This window comes from Numida meleagris, chromosome 19 (assembly GCF_002078875.1).
Source record: "Numida meleagris isolate 19003 breed g44 Domestic line chromosome 19, NumMel1.0, whole genome shotgun sequence".
In the NCBI taxonomy this organism is placed as follows: domain Eukaryota; kingdom Metazoa; phylum Chordata; class Aves; order Galliformes; family Numididae; genus Numida; species Numida meleagris.
In genome coordinates, this window is record NC_034427.1 from 7,760,047 (window position 1) to 7,777,284 (window position 17,238).

Genomic DNA, 17,238 nt, shown 5'->3' on the forward strand with positions numbered 1-17,238 from the left:
TATATTTTTCCCTTCCCTTCCCCCACCCCAGCAGCCCCGGGGGAGGCGTTGCGGGGCGCGGTGCGGAGCGGCTCTGCCCGGCAGGCGGCACTGCGCGCCCGCGGCTGTCCCCGCTCAGCGCCGGGCCCAGGTTGCTGAGCTCCGCTCCCTCCCTGCTCGGCTGCAGTGCATCTTTTTGCTTTATTATTATTGTTGTTGTTATCGCTATTGTCGTTATTAAAATATATTTTTATTTATTATTATTATTTAATTTCATGTTACCTGGCTTGCTCGAAGGAGGTGGAAACACGATGTGGAGAAGATTCCCCGCACCAGCTGCGTGTCTGGCTGGGGGTTTGGCTCGCCACACTTCCCCCCCCGTGTGAATGGGACAAACAAATCCACAATAAAAGAAGAGCAGTGCCTGGCAGAGGAAGTGGTGATGGGGAGGCAGCACACAGGGCACGTGCTATCTCTGGCATTTTTCTTTCAGCTCTGTTTGCTGCACATGTAGAGGAGTAGCCCTGCCTGCTCTTGTCTCTGCCCTCTCCGGGAATGTGTCCCACCTGCCCGGCCCATGTGCTCAGAAGGAAATCCATGGGCTTTGCAGCTCAAACAAGATTCACGTCTGTACAAAACCCGGGTTGGGATTGAACTGATGCATGGGGACAGTGGGACCTGCAGTGCTCAGGTGGGCACTGGGCTCTGGGGGACAGGGAGCGAGGTTGGGGTCCCTCCTTCAGGCACCAAATCCTGAGGAAGAGAACGGTCCCTCTTTCCGGCACCAGGGTGAGGGTCCATGCTGAGCCTCTCCCAGGAGCACCCAGGGAGGGTTTGAGGATGCTCTGCTCCTGAAGTTGTCTTTATGGGCTCTTATGGACAGGAGTTGCTCTCTCAGTGTTGGTGGGATGCTGAATCTGAGCTCTTCTCCTTCAGCTGTAGTGTTCATGTGTCTCCACACCCCCCAGTTATCTCTCCTCAGAGGGGTCATGGTGGGAAGCCAAGCAACTCTCCGCTTCCTCCGTCATCCCCAGTGAGCTCTGCTCCGCTTTGACTTTCTTTCTTCCTCTCAGTGCCTTCTTGGAGCCTGTTAACATCAAGATGAGCCCAGAAGTTAACTGCAGAGCAACGGAATTGCACATACAAAGTCAGTGTGGCCTAATCCCAAAGCAGGGACTGCAGAGGGGGAAGCAAAGCTCAGCAAAAGAGAGTGTGACAGGGTGATATGTAAGGCTTGACAGCCACACTGGCTTATCCTCACCCTTATCGGAAGCAGTTCTCTGCTCATTCACCTGTAGGAAGAGTAGGCCCAACACATTCCTTTGTCAGCCAGGGAAAACCTCTGGGGCCACAGTGGAAAATCAACAGAGCTAGTCTTGATCCGAATGTCAACAGCACTCTGCTGGGAATTTGGCTGTCCCCAGCCAGCTCCTCCCAAGCAGACAGCAAACAGGAGGGATGTGGAGCTGCTAGCTTAGGTGCTCAGGGTACTCTCTGGCCATCAAGCATGGCTTGGATTGGAAGGAACCTTAAAGATCATCCAGTTCCATTAACAGCTCTGCTCTGGCTGGGGATACGGCTGTTGCCAAATCACGGCCCGGCATTACTTACTGCAGAAAACCAAAGGACTCTACTGTGTCTCTTTGGGCAAACATCTGTGTACACGGTAGGATTCGTTTGCAGGGGAATGCCCATGAATAGGAAGGTGCCCAGTGCCCACAGGTGCTGTACTAAAGGAGCCCCTTGGGAAACAGAATGAGAAACTCCTCTTCCCCACCTTTTGTGCAGGAATCCTGTCCTCTTTTCCTCTTTTTCTGCAGTGCCTGAGCTCTGTCTTTGGTGCAAAAATATTTCCTTTCAGACTGGGCTTCTTGCAGGATGTCGTGTTCACAGGGAGCAGCCACCTACACCAAGGAGAAGAGCCATCAATCAACAAAATACCTGACTGCCAGTGCACTGACAGCCTGGCTGCATTGCCAGGGACCTGTGCGACCATCGCCACAGAGTTGTAACAAGGGCTGGTGTTCAGAAACCTATCTGCAAAGAGTGACATATCTACCCCTCAGCAACCAGTTGGGTAACAGTGTGGAAATGGGGCTTGGCACCTGGTGCAGGAAGAGCTGTCACCTCCCAGAGGGAGATGGGCAGGGACAACCCATTCCGTGTCTCCCGTTGCTCCCAGAACAGGAATCCCTGGTCCAAAGGCGCTGTTTGACCCAAGCAACCAAAGGCAACCAACCTCGCTGTCTGTCGTATCTGCCTCATCAGATTCCTGCTTCATGGACTCATCATCATCATCATCATCATCTAAGGAAACACAGAATTAGGGGTTTTTGGTTGGCATGGGGGACAACGAGCACACGGGCAAGATACAGAGCCACAGGCCCAGGCTTGGAGAGCCTTCATTATGGGGCGTCTGTGTTCATGGAATCGCAGAACTGTTGAAGTTGGAAAAGACCTCTAAAATCCCCAAGCCCAACCCCAGCCCACCCCACTGTGCCCACTGACCACGTCCCTCAGTGCCACATCTCCACAGTTCCTGAACAGCCCCAGGGATGGTGACCCCACCACTCCCTGGGCAGCCTGTGCCTCACCGTTCTGTCAGAGAAGAAATTGTTCCTAATATCCAACCTGAACTTCTCCTGACACAACATACAGCCGTTACCTCTCTTCTTGAAATAAAGTTGCTCCCTGTTATGGCTGGCAGCTTTGACAGCAGGAGATGCGGGGGGAGCCTCTTTCCTGCTCAGCAAAAGGGGTTTTGCTGCACACAGCCCCAAGGCCACACAACTCCTGGCATGCATCTGCACACACCCAGCTCCTGCATGGGGCCAGGACCTGGCATCACCCCATCTGCACGCCCCTTGTACCAGCAGGGCTGGGGTCAGAGCTGTGCCCTCATTCCTGCCCAGCACCCTCAGCACCCAACCCCATCCTCACGCTGTCCTTCCAGGGGTTAAGGTCCACTAGAAAGCACAAAAAGTTTTTGTGTGCTTCTTCCTGGGCTTTGTGTCAACCTTCAGGTGAGAACTGAAGAAAGTTCTGCGTTTTCCCACACCCAGAATGTAATCAGCTGAAATTCTTCTGCTATGATGATATCTCCTTAACATGTAAATCACAGAGGGCTTCCCTCCCCCCCCCCCCCTTTTTCTTTCCACTGTGCAAAATCCTGCTCCCAGTGTTCCCAAACCACTCCGACACGCCCAGACCAACTAATCCAGGTGAACTCAACTTTCTGGCCAAGCCAGTAGTGCTGGTAGGGAGCAGCTGCCCGCAGACGTGCTGCCCACTGTGCTCCCCATGGCTGCTGCTTCCCCTCACCAGCGAACCTGGCCCTTTCCCACAGCCATCAGCAAAGGGAAGCAGCCCACCCACAGGGCATAGCTCAGTTTGGGGATGGAAAAAGGTTTTATAGGGGATGGGGGTGGGGAAAAAGGGAGAATGCAGGTAACAGCATCCCTCCCCATGTGCTCAGGAGAAGTTTGGGAAGATGAAGAGCACCTGCTGTGGTCAGAAGGCACTGCAGGTATTTGCAAAGGTTGTTTTCCACTGGAGGTTGCCTTCACACGCACCAAAATGCACCTTTGGCATTTGCCTTCTCAGGTGTCATGCTTTCCTGGGGCTCTTTACCTGGTTCTTCCTTCTGTGCACTGGCTACCGGTCTCACCCTGGCCTCTGGAGGTGTCTCTGTGTTGCTTGGTGTTGACTTGTTCATAGGATGCACCCGAGAGAGAGTGAGCTGTAAGGAGCAGTGAGTGCAGAAATCCCATAAGTGCCATGAATAGAACCACTGCCTTCACAGGTGGGAGAAAAGGGCTGTCCCCAGTCCCAACATGATGACTGTGACAAGTGTTGGGATGAGCATCACCTCTACGTAAACCAGTGGGAATGAGGCAAGGTGCTGGTGCACACCTTTCCTCTAAGCTGTGTGGAAAACTGCATTGCCAAACACATGACAAAGCCACCTGTTGCCAGGCCATTTCAGAACTGGACATGAATTGTGATTGTAATGATGCTGGCACTGAGCACAGGAACTCCAACAGGAGGGAAGGGGTCAGTGTGATGCCAACCTGAGCTGTACTCACCATAGCTGCCTCCTCTTCCTCATCTTCCTCCTCCTTCTTGATGGCACTGGGCTGCCCTGTGAGCAGTGTCTGGGCAGCATCATGCCAGCGGCTGTGGGGCTGTGAGCTGTCCTGCTCTGTCCCATGTCGTTTGCAGGGGCCGTGCATGGGGCTGTCCCCAGGGCTCGGCCGTGGGCTGTTGGCCTCCTGGTGCTTGATCCATCCCATTCCCCTCCCACGCCTGGTGTCTGACAGGTCCAGTGGGGCATCTGCACCATAGTCCCTCAATGCTTCCACTTTTCCTCGGTGCTCAGAGCCATCCCGGCTCAACCAGAGCTCCCTCTCCACCTTCCCTACCACAGCATCCTCCATCCTCTCCTCCTTGCATCCCACTGTGATGGTCAGGCATGGGGACAGTGGCCACTCCTTGGGCACATCTTTGGGCTCCCCATCCACCCTGACACGATGGCTTTGCTGCTGCTCCAGGTGCTGCAGCTGCTCACGGTGCTTGAGGAGATGCAGCTTCCCCTCCAAGTGCTGGTCTCTCACGTACACCACAGCTGCAGGGAGCTTCAGCAGGGCAGCCCTGTCTTCCCAGTCATCACGTAGCCTTGTCCTGCCATCGCCATCCGTGGCCCTGAGCAAGCGGCTGGGGAAGCTGCTGTCCCCATCGGACGGAGCGCAGCTGCTTGCCAGCCCCAGCTGGTGCAGGGCGAGGTGCTTGTTGAGGAGGCAGAGCTGCTCTTTGCGGGCAGTCAGCTTTAGGTTTTCATAGGATGGAGCAATCTTGGGGGAGATTGGCTTCGTTGTTGTTAAATAACTAAAAGAAATGGGAAAGAAATCACATTTTTGGGGGGAACTTTCATGATGGTGGTGGTGGGGATGCGATGACTGCTTACTGCTGCTGAGAATCATAGAATCACAGAATCCTTATGGTTGCAAAAGGCTCCTAAGATCCCCACATCCAGCCCCAATCCCCTCACCATGCCCTCTGACCATGTCCCTCAGTGCAACATCTCTGTGGTTCCTGAATGCTTCCAGGGACAGTGACCCCAACATCCACTCTGGGCAGCCTGTGCCTCTGCATCACTGCTCTTTCAGAGAATAAATTGTTTCCAGTATCCAAACTGGACTTCCCCTGGTGCAAATTACAGCCTCGTCCTGGAAGCCACTGCCCAAGCCAGGCTGTGCATCCAGAGGCCCCCTGCCTCCCACCATGGCTGTCCCCAAGCTCTCCCAGTGGCTTGGGGGACCTGATGACAGAGAAGCAATCCCCAGCCTCACTCCTGAGCGGATCTCTCAGCAGTGCCAAGGAGACAGCGCCACACATGAACCTGCCCATGCAAACCGAATCCCCGCTGTTGCTCATCACTTGGCAAGTGCCCTGTGTGTGATCAGTTCCTGGGAATGCACGGCGGATCCCTCCCACTGTGGGCAGCTGGCAGTCTGCAGCCAAACAGCCTCTGCGCTTCCAAAATCAATGGGGAGGAGAAGCCCTGGGAATCGCTGAGCCCTGCAGAAAAGCCCATTAGAATAGATAAGGAGTAGCAGGGACTGCTGCCTCCTGCTCAGCCAGGTCCTCACTCTGCAGGCTGGGGACAGGCACCTGGGTCTGTCTGAAGGTGAAGTAACACGAGACCAGGCTGGTTGAGTTGGATTCCAGTCATTTTTCTCAACTGGGAGACCCTCCCCTGATCCCTCAGGCTGTGGGCAGCGTGAGAAGTATGGAGAAGAAGGTGGACAAATAGGGATCACACATTAGGGGCCACCTAATGGGGTTCTGCTCCTGCAAGGGGCACAGGCAGGGGACTCACGGCTCCAGGCTGGGGCTGCGTTCCTGCTCCGGTGGCAGTGGGGTCTTCCTGGCTGGTGGGGACACTGCGGCCCCCGAGGGACTTTTCTCCAGGCTGTGCCTCACCAGCGCGATGGTGCCGTGCAGCTGGTTGGCAATCCTCTGGGATGCCTGTAAGGAAAACTTGAGTCAGGCATTGGGCTGTGTGCTGGGGCTCTGAGAGCAGTCTGTGGCTCTGGGTCCGCACCTGGCTCCTCACCGGCGTTAACAGAAACTGCTCCTGGCTGCTCTGTACCAATGGCTCCCCATCGGCTTTCACAACAGTTCCCACCTCAGAGGTGGTAAGAAGTGATTTAATTCCAATCAGTGGCTGAACTGTAATTGTTTTGGTTTTGCCAGGACAGCTTCCCTTTGTGTTTTCCTCAATATTCTTTCATTTCTGGCTGCACCGATCTGTGGCCAAGGAGCCCATATGCTTTGTCTCAAGTCAAGCCACGATTCAGCCACTTAACCAAGATAAGACCCTGCAAATTCCCCAACCACTGCTTGGGCCTCTGGGCTTCATTTGACGCTCCTGGTATTTCTTTGGGGGTGCATTTCCAGCAGAGACCCAGCAATGAAGCCAGGACACCGCGATCCCATCTGCCATGGAGGGCTCACTGCAAGTTCTTACTTGCCTTCTCCCTGCCTACCCAGAGATGTCACCAATCCTTCCTGCGATCCCCACTAATTATCCTTGCAGCCTGTCTGCAGCCTCACCAAAACCTCACTTCACCCACTCCTTCAGGTTTTCTGCAGAGTTCAGCTAAGTAAAGGCCGTGCCAAAACAGAAGCGGCTGCGTGGGTGTGTGCTGTGGGCTTGGGTTCCCATGGAGAGAGCAGGGCTCCAGGTCCTGCAGCCTCATTTCCCAGTGTCCAACACTATCATATCACTCAGCATCCCTCAGCTGACACATGCTCTGTGCTTCAAAGGCATGGCAGGCTTGTATCTATGCACAAAGTGGCAACCACTGAATGCCAGTCCCTCTGCAAACACCAATATTCATTCTGCTGCAGATGGAGAGATACCTGCGATGCTCCTGGGCAGGTCTGCTGTGCTGTATTTGTATTCTGTATATCCCAAACCTCCACCATTCACATGCTCTCCAGGCTTTACCATTGTTCACAGTGCTGCAGCCTCTTGTTCGTGACTATCACTCAGAATAAGCTGCACCAACACATGAGTTGATCTCCCTGTGAGAGAGGTTTTCTCAGCAAGAGAAGAACCAGCATGAGGGGGAGAGGACACAGGGATGCCAGGCGTGTTGTCATGGAGGGCAAACTGAAGATGTACCCTCTTACAATAGGGAACAGGAGCCTATGCCAAAATGTAAATGATTTGCTAGCAGATAGCAGCAATTCCTGAAGAGCATGCACCTGTCATTGGGGTGTTTTCCTCCTCATCCCTGGCAACAGCGTTCTGCCCAATTCTAGGTAACTGTTTTACCCCCTAAGTGTCTCCTACTCATTCTCCATCCACTTCAACCCCTCTTAACCCAGTGCAGATTGGGAGCAGCCCTGAGGACTCTGGGCTCCCTCTGTCAGCTCACCATTTCTGCCAGGCTGGCTTCTTGGAGGACAGTGCTTGGGGAAACCCTGCTGCTTGGAGAGCTTCTCTGTCCTGTGGACTTCTCTGCAAAAAAAAAAAAAAAGACAAAACCAGACTCTGGGATGGTCCCATTGAGCTGAAATTTCCTTCTGATTCTAGCAAGTATGTGAATGAGTGGACTCTCCACTGCTGGCACCAAGGCAAACATATGGTGGGCAAACATATGCACCAAGTGGGTGGTGGCTGCACGCCTGCACAGAACCTGTCTTAGACAGAGAGCACCCAAACACCCCCAGGGACTGTTTGCATAAAGCAGAACAGCATATTTGTCCCTATTCTGTAACAGCATCCATCTGAGCTGCCAGCAGCTTGCTCTATGCTCTCCAGGCCCATTCCTTGAGCAGCTCTGCCCCCCGGTTCAGCCACTCTGCCTTGTCCCCAGGACTCCACCGAGTGGTTAGACCACAGCACCCACCTTCCCCCAGCTCAAGCCCTGGCACACCATGTTGGGAGTCTTCTGCCACCCCGAGAACCACTCTCTCGGCACTGGTGTTCCTGCCAGTAGGGGACAGTAATGGCAGTGGGGAGCTGGGCGTGGAGCTGCGCTCCCTGGAGATGGCTCCTGGGTACTTGGTCCTGTCCCTGCGGAAAGATAGAAGACACAAAGGGATGGGAAAGGGCAGGAGAAGGGAATCATCAGTTTGAGAGCCACTGTATCAGCAGCTTTGAGTTACAGAACCTGATGTGTAAATATACATATTTATATATCATGTGGATAGACTGGATCTTCAGCCTCACCTCCCTCTCTTTCAGGTTATTGCTGGCTCGGCTGCACTCTGCAGCATGGGATGGAGCCAGCATGGCAGCTTAAGGTCTTATTTCCCCACCTGCCCATGGGTAATGTCATGGGGAGCCACGAAGTTGGGTAAGGCAAAACCCCACTGCAGCTGTTGCAAAAGATCTGTGACAACCCGTACGTCCCCATCTGGTGGAGGGTTGGATTCAGGGCTCCCACTGTCACCATTCTGATGGGTCCCTTTGAGGGAGCCACTGAGTCTGAGCCCCCACACTTTTGTCATGGATCAAGTCCTGACCAGACCCTGATGCCAAGACATGGGTGTTTGGTTGGAACCTTCCAATGCAGCAGCCCAGGGAAGAGCAGAGCTCGGTGCTTAGCAAACCCAATAGTATCAGCAGCTCCCAAACTGCTCAGACTTTGGGGAGCATCGGAGTGTAGAAGTGAGGGTTTCTCTTTAAGCGGGCGGTGCTTCTGAGCTCCAAAGAAAACACATTTCTAAACTAATCCCTCAGCGCTAATTCCTCTGGACTTTAAGCCCTTGAGGAATGAGCTGATTTGTATGTATCAGCCTGCCTGGCAGGTTCCTTGGCTTTCAGCATTAACCTGCTGGAGCAGATCTTTCCCTCTATATCACTGGATCCCCGTGTTCACCAAGGACTCAGCCCTTGGGTGCATGTGAAGAGGGGAATGAGCAAAGCTCAGTGAAGACTTGGACCATTACAGGTATTTTGCTGTCTTAATGTCTACAGGAACCCACGGGAATCAGATGCTAAACTATCCCTTTGGACACAAAGGTCCAGACATAGCCCTGCTCGGTGGTAGGGAAGACACACCAGCGCCCTGTGCCACAAATGACATCCAGAGAGCACTTACTCCAGGCTCTGGAGCCTCTTCAGTTCTTCCTTGAGAGCTTTGTTCTCCTCCTTCAGGCGGCTCATCTCGTTGGCTGCAGAGAGACACCAGGGAACCACAGCTTTGGGTGTTGCACGGAGTGGGATGGAGCTCGATCTCTTATCTCTCCTTTTTCTGGAGTTTCGGAGGGCTGAAACCCCAGCTCCTCTGCTTCAAGTGTGGTCACCAGACCTGATTCCCCAGCACCTCCATGCTTCCATCACTCCCTCCCTCCTCCCTGTCTCCAGACTCCTCCTGTGTGTGCAGCCATCGAGTGGCTCCACTGCAGATGTCAGAAAGCACAGCCCCAGCGAGCCAAAGCTGAGCTCACGGCAGACCTCGGTACCTACTGAGAATGAAGATGTGCTGGAGGCTCTGGAAATGGGAATTCTCATACTCATTCTGCTTCTTTTTTGCCAGCTCCTGGGTGACCATGCATCTGTCGCAGAGACCCGCTCGCAGCCTGGATGAAAACTCACGGTCAGGAGCTTGTTACCACGCATCCACATGGGGAAATGGGCACTGTGTGTGTGCAGAACCATGCACTCCCCACCATTCCCCGGCAATGTGAGTGACACCAAATAGCTGAACATGAAATCCTACCTGTTTTCCAGCACTCTTACATTTTCTTTGAGGACCTTCTGTTGTTCCCTTAGTTGGTGGTTTTTAGCAAACAACTCTTCAATTCTCTGGGCATCACTAGTGCAAGAAAAGAGCCAGGAAAAGGGGGTTACTGGGCTTCTCCCAGTACCTATGGCTTCATCCTCAGCACCCAGTCTGTGGGAAGGGTTTCTGCTCTGAGCCCACCGTGCTGCTCGCACTGCTGGCATTAAAAGGCTTAAATTTGGCACAGCCAAATAGGCAAAGGATGCTCTCTAAAATGGAACCACCTGCTCAGGGCTCGTGGGCACCTCTGTGAGGCACAGAAGTGCCTGGAGGTCTTAAAACCCAACCCCTGCACCCGCCGGGACATTGGCACCGCGGGCGCTGCTCACCGGCACTTCTCTGTCGTCAGCTCCGTTAGCTTTGTTTGCAGACCTGGAACAAGGAACAAAGATGGAGAGGTGGAGAGCTGGGTGCCAACTGCAAATCCCACGGCACCTCAGAAACAAAAAGCAATCACCTGGCTTCTGTCTGAAAGGAACTTCTTCGCTTTGCAAACCACTTTCCTGAGAAAGACCAACACACCGCCCGCACTAAGTGACACCGCAGTTTGACATCACTGCCAAAGCTGTACAGAATGGGAGCACGTTTTGCATTTCTACTGTTTAATGAATTTGCATTTCCCCTCCACCCCCAAAAAGTCTGTTACAGTTTTGTTTCTGGTTATTTGAACTACAGCAGGCGTTTCCCAGGTGGGCAGTATTTTATAGCTCTGGGGGCTGCAAAGCGTCTTGGAGAATATTTACAGCTCAACGAGAACGCTTTCATTTATGGATCTGCAGATGTTATGTTTTGTCAAATCCATTTTATGCAAAATAGATGTAAACATGTGGTTTAGATTGCTCAACAGTTTCCTCTAACTCTCCAATGGCCTGAAATCACAAAGACAAAAATGAATTCATAAGCCAGAATCGTCCAAAAGTGCTGTTGTTTTGCTCATAATGCTGACACTGGGAATTGTTTTAATAGGAAAGCAATAGGATTTGGCATTTGCTTTCTTAACAGAATGGTTCTTACTTTAATGATGTATGACTGGGAAATTCCCTAGAGGAATCAACAATCTAAGGTTTTCTTTAACAGGGCCTCAAATTCTTGTTGCTTCTTTCTTATAGACCACTGTGTCTCTCCTGTTCCCTCTTGCCCTCAGTATCCAAGCCATATCCCAATAAGACAGAGAGAGAACACCATCAGAGGGTTATTTGAAACCAAACAGATCAAGGCAGCACCAAAAAGAAATGAATTTTGGCCAGCTTTTAAGAAGACTTCTCGCGTCTCCTTACCTTGGACTTCTTTTTCATGGATTTCCTTGAGCTTGTTCAAGAATTCTGCAAAGCTCTCTGTGGTCATGTTCAGAGCTGTGCCGTGCTCCTGGGCTGCATGCAAGGCTGTCCCTTTGTTTCAAATTATTCAGGTTTTAGCCTAGAACAGAAAAAAATGTCCAATGAAAAATGCATTTTGTGGATATCTGGTTTGGACTAGATGATCTTAGTGGTCTTTCCCAACCTTAAAGGTTCTATGATTTTATGATACGGTGTTTTGCAAAGTCGTAGGAAGAAGACAAATAAATACCTTCCCAAATATAGAAAGTAAAATGATTTGCTAACCCACACACGCAACAAGAGCAATGTGTTCATTGGGGTTTTCAGAACTGTGCACCCTGCATCAGCCCAGGGCTGGGAGCACAGATGAATCAGAATAGTGATCTCTTGGATAGTGGGAACACCATAGCAGCTGAAAATCAGGCTTTTCCTCTATTTTTGGGGACTGTGGGGCTCTATGTGGGGAGCAGGGCTTGTGTCCCATGCTGCTGAGGACAGATGACAAGAAAAGTCTTTGTAGCTGTAGGGCTGGAGCCTGATGGTTCCAGAGACGCTCGCCATCTGCCTGGTATGCACCACTCAGCTGCCCAGCTGCCATTGCCCTGGCTACCTCTGCTGCCTCCTTGCACCTGGGGAGACACCAAAACCAGCATTATTAGCCCTGTTTTCCAGATGCCTGGAGAGGTGAAGGCTGGGTGAGGTTTGAGGCCCCTCAGAACCTTGGGGAGGGCTCAGGTCTCTTTCCTGTCTGCCCCCGCCTTGGTTTCCCTGTTGATACTGTGGGGTTAGGGTCAGAGTTAGTAAGCCATGGTACCCCCAGCTCAGGAAGCTGTGAATGACAGAATTGTAGGGGTTGGAAGGGACCTCTGGACATCATCCAGTCCATCCCCAAAGGCACCAGGTAGCCGTCAGTCTGAAAGTCAAATGGTTGGTTTTAAAATCTGCCCTAACCCCAGTGATCACGAGCTCTGAAGTTGCCAGCAGGGACACTGACGTTGAGCTAAACTCTCTCCTTCCAAAATGGGAGTACTTAGCCAAAACCTTGGGCAGTATCGGGGCATGACACTGGGTCCCCCAGATAGCTGTGGACCTTCCTGGGCCAGGCAGTGCTGCTGAGCAGCAAGTATCCAAGTACCACTGTGGGGCATCGCAGAGGGTCCCCTGCCTGCTTTGGGTGTGTGACTTGTGTGCCCTGGGCCAGCAAACCCCGCACAATGGGGAGAACCCAACAGCCCCACGGCGGCATGGGAAGGGTTCTGCAGCTGCTGCACGCTTCCCGTCCCTGCCGGCACCCGCGTGCCTTTATCTGCATGCAGAGCAGAGGTGTGCCTGATCGCCTGCATATGCAAGATGTGGGCATGCAGAGCTGGAAGGAGAAACTTTCCCCTAAAGGGTCTGATTTTAAAAAGAAATTAGGCACGCGCCAGCAAGCACAAGCAGCAAGCTGGGCTTGTGTGCTCTCACCACGCTCAGCTCAGCAAGACGGAGACCAAAACACGGATCAGAAACTCAGCTGCAAAACCACGCTCTTTGAACATGAACCTCTGAGCAGCTCCCCTTGCCTTTTGAGCATAAAAATGTGAGAAAAAGTCATTGCTGCTGCTTCTGTGGGCAGAAAGCAGCCTGTGCCAGCACTGGGTGATGGCTCCTGAGCACACATAGCTTGTTGTGGCTCGCACAGCCAACAGGCTGCTTGGGATCAGCCACCGTGAAATGGGATTGGGAGCTGATCTCCTTCTGCTCAACCTCAAAAACCATCGCTTAACAATGAGCCAGGTGAAATAATACCCGGCTCATCTCCGACAAAAACCCCATGAAAAGATGTTAACGAGAACACCATCTGTGCAGCTGGCAGCCTCTTGGGGTTGCTGAGTCCTGAATTTGGGGTGAGGAGGAGATGGGGAGATTTGCCGCTGCCTGGTAGGGTGCTGGTTGGGAAGGCTTTGAAGTGCTGAGGGATGGGATGGCTTTGCACCTGGAAGCTGAGCCAGCATCACAGCGTGGGCTCCATTCTGCGCTGGATCAGCCCCTGCTCATGCTGCCCTGTCCCAGTGTCACCATCCCCACCTTGGGCACTCAGGGCTGAGGCTGGGATGCACCAGGAAGGAGATAGCTGGGCTGGGATGTTGGGGGAGCTGGGTCAGAGCCCCGCCAGCAGTGCCGGCAGCAGGCAGCTGCTGTGAGTCAGCGCTGTGGGCAGAACCTGGTGGGTCAGGATCCGGGCTGTAATTTTGGCTGGGGTGTAGGCAGCAGCCCTGCTCCCCGCACACAGCTGCATTGGGGCTGGGACTCCATCCTGGTCTTTTTCTCAGTGCTCCTGAGTCAGCAGGGGATGTGCCTGCCTGGGGATTTGATCCTGAGCTTTAGGATGAAAAAAGCTACTGAGATTTTTGGTGCTTTTATTAAGATGCCAGCATCCATTCCTGTCTGCAAAAGGGAACTGCAAATGGGACTGCCATTGCAGCAAATCTGGAGATGTTTCGGTCACTGGTCTGTGCACAACCACAGTTACTATGAGACACTGTATGAACACTGTCCCCCACTCCTCTGTACCCAGAATTTGGCTTCTTGCCATGCAGATCAGCCCTGCAGACCACCCAGGCTCTTGAAAGGTTCAATTTGCCCTCTTCTTACCGTACATGGAGCAGCTAAGGTGGGAATCCACACACCCCCGCTCCTCCGATCCACTTGGGAGGATTTACTGAGAGAGATTTATCACTGAAGACTAGACCACAGAATCCCCGTGACAGGGTTTTCACTGACAGCCCTGAGCCCTTCCCAGAGCTGTCACCATAATTTACACTGCACGGTGCTGGATGCTGCGAGGCCAGGAGCAGCCCCTCAGTGTGCTGGTGCCATGGGGCTGTGCATCTCTCAGAGCCATGGGTGCTCCCTGTTTTAGAGCCCAGTGCTGGGGCCAGCCCCTGAATCTGGCTGCTTTGGAAAGAGAGCTGAGACTGATGCTTGCTCTCCATGCCCGTGGCTGGGGGGATGATTTCCCATCCCATGCTACAGGGTTTGGGAAGTGATGGGCTTGGGCAGCACTGCCTGTTTTGGAAGAATGAAGCAGCTCTTTGGCTAAATGAGAATAACTCATTCAGAAATAAATAAATTCGAGACTCTGAAGTTCTGACACTATCAGATCAGCTCAGCTTAATGGATTTACAATCAAATATTTCCCCATCAGCAGTGCTGGAGAGGTTCAGCTTTGGTTTATGCAATATACCTTTTGCTGTGTGACTGCTGGGCAGCACTGCCATCGTTAGCCAGCCTTTCTTTTCTTGGCCACCCCTCTATGTTCCAGTCTAATTTTAGAAATACAAATAGAATTTATACTCACAAAAACTGCCTGATCAGTCACGGAGATTCTGCAGGGCCCTTGGCCCACTGGGGGATGCTCCTCCTTTCTCTAACACCTGTGGCAATCACCAAAGCACTGTGGATTTTCTCCCATTACATGATTACTGCCCCAAATCCCCCACCTGGGTACACACTTGGACCCTGTGGCCGTGCCGTGCTGCTGCCCAGGGCGCAGTGGGATTTGGGCAGAGGCACGGGCAGCTCCGGCTGTCTGAGTGAGGATTTGGAAGATGGTTTGAAAGAGTCCCTTATCTGCCTGCGCATCTCGGGATAACCACAGCTTCTATAAACATCGCTTAATTAACACCTCAAAATGCTCTGGGAAGAGGGTAATAAAGCATTATTGCGTTTTTCAGGTGTTTTAATTGAGAAGTGGCGAGGCTCAGGGAATAGCTCAAGGCTCTGTCGGGAGCAGAGGTGCACCCAAAGCACCCGAACACCCAACACTTTCACAGCTTCACCCTGCCCAAAGCCCCTGGCTGGGCACAGCAAATGGGAGCAGCCCTGGGGAGGGCTGGGGAGCAATGGATGGATGTTGTGCATGGCACCTGGAGCACTTCAAGCACAAAAATCCATCCTAACCACACACACAAACTGGCATCTCTGCACCCACTGTGGCACTGTGTGCACGAGCATCCCGAGTCAGTTCAATGCGAATGAAAAGTGTAAATTTCTCTCCTCTGGACACAACGCGGGTAATGAAGTTTTTAATTGAATCCACTTTTCTCCTCAATGGTATTTATAAAAAGAAAAGCTCAGGCTTGCAAACAGGTGCTGGTGGAGCTGAGGGACTTCTGCCCCCAGGATCTTGTGGGGCCTCGTGTTCTGGGTGTGGCTCTGGAACCCCTGAGAATGGGGATGACCTGATAGGGTGCCCCAAGAGCCCCTGCTGATGGGGTTCCCCCAAGGGGGATGCCCTAGGGGGATGCTCTGGGACCCCCTGCATTTGGGAATGCCCGGATGGAGATTCTCAAATGGGAATGCCCCAGGATCCCCTGTAGATGGGGATGTTTTGATGGGGGACTGGCTGCCTGATGTGGGACAAGGAGGGCTGCAAGGAACCATTTGCAGGGATCTGCTCTGCATGAACAACACTCACAGCTTTGGAAGACTTTGTGCCTTGGATTTCCCTTCGTATCCCACATGGCTCTTCCAAGGCAACTATGGCACAAATCTCTGACTTGCAGCACAGCTCTGGCATTATGGCCAGGTCCCTACTTACCACTCAGCCCCACACAGTGCCATCTATAAGCAGGACAGCTTCAGCCAGGCATTTTTATGGGTTGAGGCATCTCTGCTTTCCCCAAATGCTTGGTGACACATTGGTGATGGGGACATTTTGCCCAGGTTGGGTTTTGAAGCAATTCCCAGGTTGGGAAGCACTCAGGAGGACTTGCACTTACAGTGCCCCAGGGAAGTGTTACCCATCAGGGCATTAACCCCAGGGCATTCCCCATCACAGGACCATTCCAGCAGACAGGGATGAGGAGCAGGCAATGGACACAGCCCCTTATCCCCCCTGCCCCCGGTATCCCCATCCCTTCCTTCAGCTCAGATGTAAGGTAGGGGAGAGTAGATGTAGCCCCAGCAAGAGAAATACAGTTGATTTAGGGTGAGAAAATGGGAAGTGAATCTGATATTGGGAGCTCTCTATTCCTGAGTGCACGAGATGCTGTATGGGAAAGGCAGAACTGGGGGTGATGCCACAGGAGCTGGGTGCTGACACCGGGGCAGCAGTGCCACCTGCCTGGGATGGGCACTGCTGAGTGCCCCGTGCTCCCACGGCACATCCCAGTGCGACTGAGGACAGGGCTCTGCCTCAGCCCCGGCTATTTGGTCACAGAAAGCTTTGATGCTCCCTGCCTCCGGTCCCTGCTCTTTAGATGTAAACGTGACCGGACTCCTGACATACACACCCCAACACCCACAGCCTTCTCTGATCCTTGTGCAGCTATCGCACTCAGCCTGAGCGACAGCTAGGTGCATTTCAAATCCCAGTGACGCCTCATTGCCTTTCCTGTTCAGACGGACCACGCTGGAGCAGAGGTTTTGTTAGAGGAAAGGTCCCCAGCCCGGCTCCCTGCTCCCCAAAGAGGCAGAGATGCTTTGCAACACGCCTGCGGCTCCCTGGCTACTGGAAAAACCCCAGGAGCCTCCATGAGCTCAGAGAGGTGACAGCAGAGCAAGCAAACCCGGGACAGTGCCCATGGGCTGAGCGCTGCACTGGGCTCTGGCTGCCGGCACTGACTGACATCGCTCCCCAGAGCACTGATGTGCAGTTTTGGGGCCATTCCACAGCTCCCTCCCAGCTCCCCGTGCCAGGTGCTAAGGGACAGATAAAAATCAGTGCAGGCACAATACTCACATGGGGATCTGTGTCTCTCCCTGGGCTCCTCGGGCTCAGTTAAGCTGTGATCTGAGTGCAGTCATCTGGGACACGGGAGACAGAAGTGAGCAGTGTGGGTGAACTTGCACAGACAATAAGCCATAATTTTTCTTCGCAGTCTGACCTGCTCTACTGGTTTGCATTTCTTTGCCCCAGCAGCAGAAAGGAGGCACAGCTTGGCCGAAGCTGCTGAACAGGTTCTGCTGTAATAGAAAAAAGTGGCAGGACCAGTATGGTTTGAACCCAGATAGAGATTTGATTGTTTTCCCATAATTACAGCTCAACCTGTGCTGTTGGTTGAAGTCAATCACATTAGCAAACAGTCCCATTTAAATAATTCAGCCACCATTAAGGTGGGAATTTTTTCTTTTTACATAACGTGTGGCACCTTCAGAGG

General features: G+C 52.9%; 1 protein-coding gene across 2 annotated transcripts; it reads right to left on the bottom strand.

Annotated features, from left to right (window-relative positions):
• Positions 208-17,034, bottom strand: RBBP8NL (RBBP8 N-terminal like). Of its 2 annotated transcripts, XM_021416890.1 has the most exons (15): positions 16,821-17,034; positions 14,436-14,511; positions 11,057-11,195; positions 10,109-10,151; positions 9,717-9,812; positions 9,464-9,576; positions 9,096-9,168; positions 7,899-8,065; positions 7,425-7,507; positions 5,858-6,006; positions 4,065-4,863; positions 3,610-3,718; positions 2,219-2,286; positions 1,757-1,883; positions 208-1,066 (listed from the first exon to the last, which is right to left on the bottom strand). In XM_021416890.1, the coding sequence occupies exons 3-15, from the start codon at positions 11,121-11,123 to the stop codon at positions 948-950; spliced, it is 2,013 nt and encodes a 670-aa protein (XP_021272565.1). In that variant the 5' UTR covers positions 11,124-11,195; positions 14,436-14,511; positions 16,821-17,034; the 3' UTR covers positions 208-947. The 2 variants fall into 2 exon arrangements, with proteins under 2 accessions (XP_021272565.1, XP_021272564.1); XM_021416889.1 differs by lacking the exon at positions 14,436-14,511 and having other exon boundaries at positions 16,821-17,033.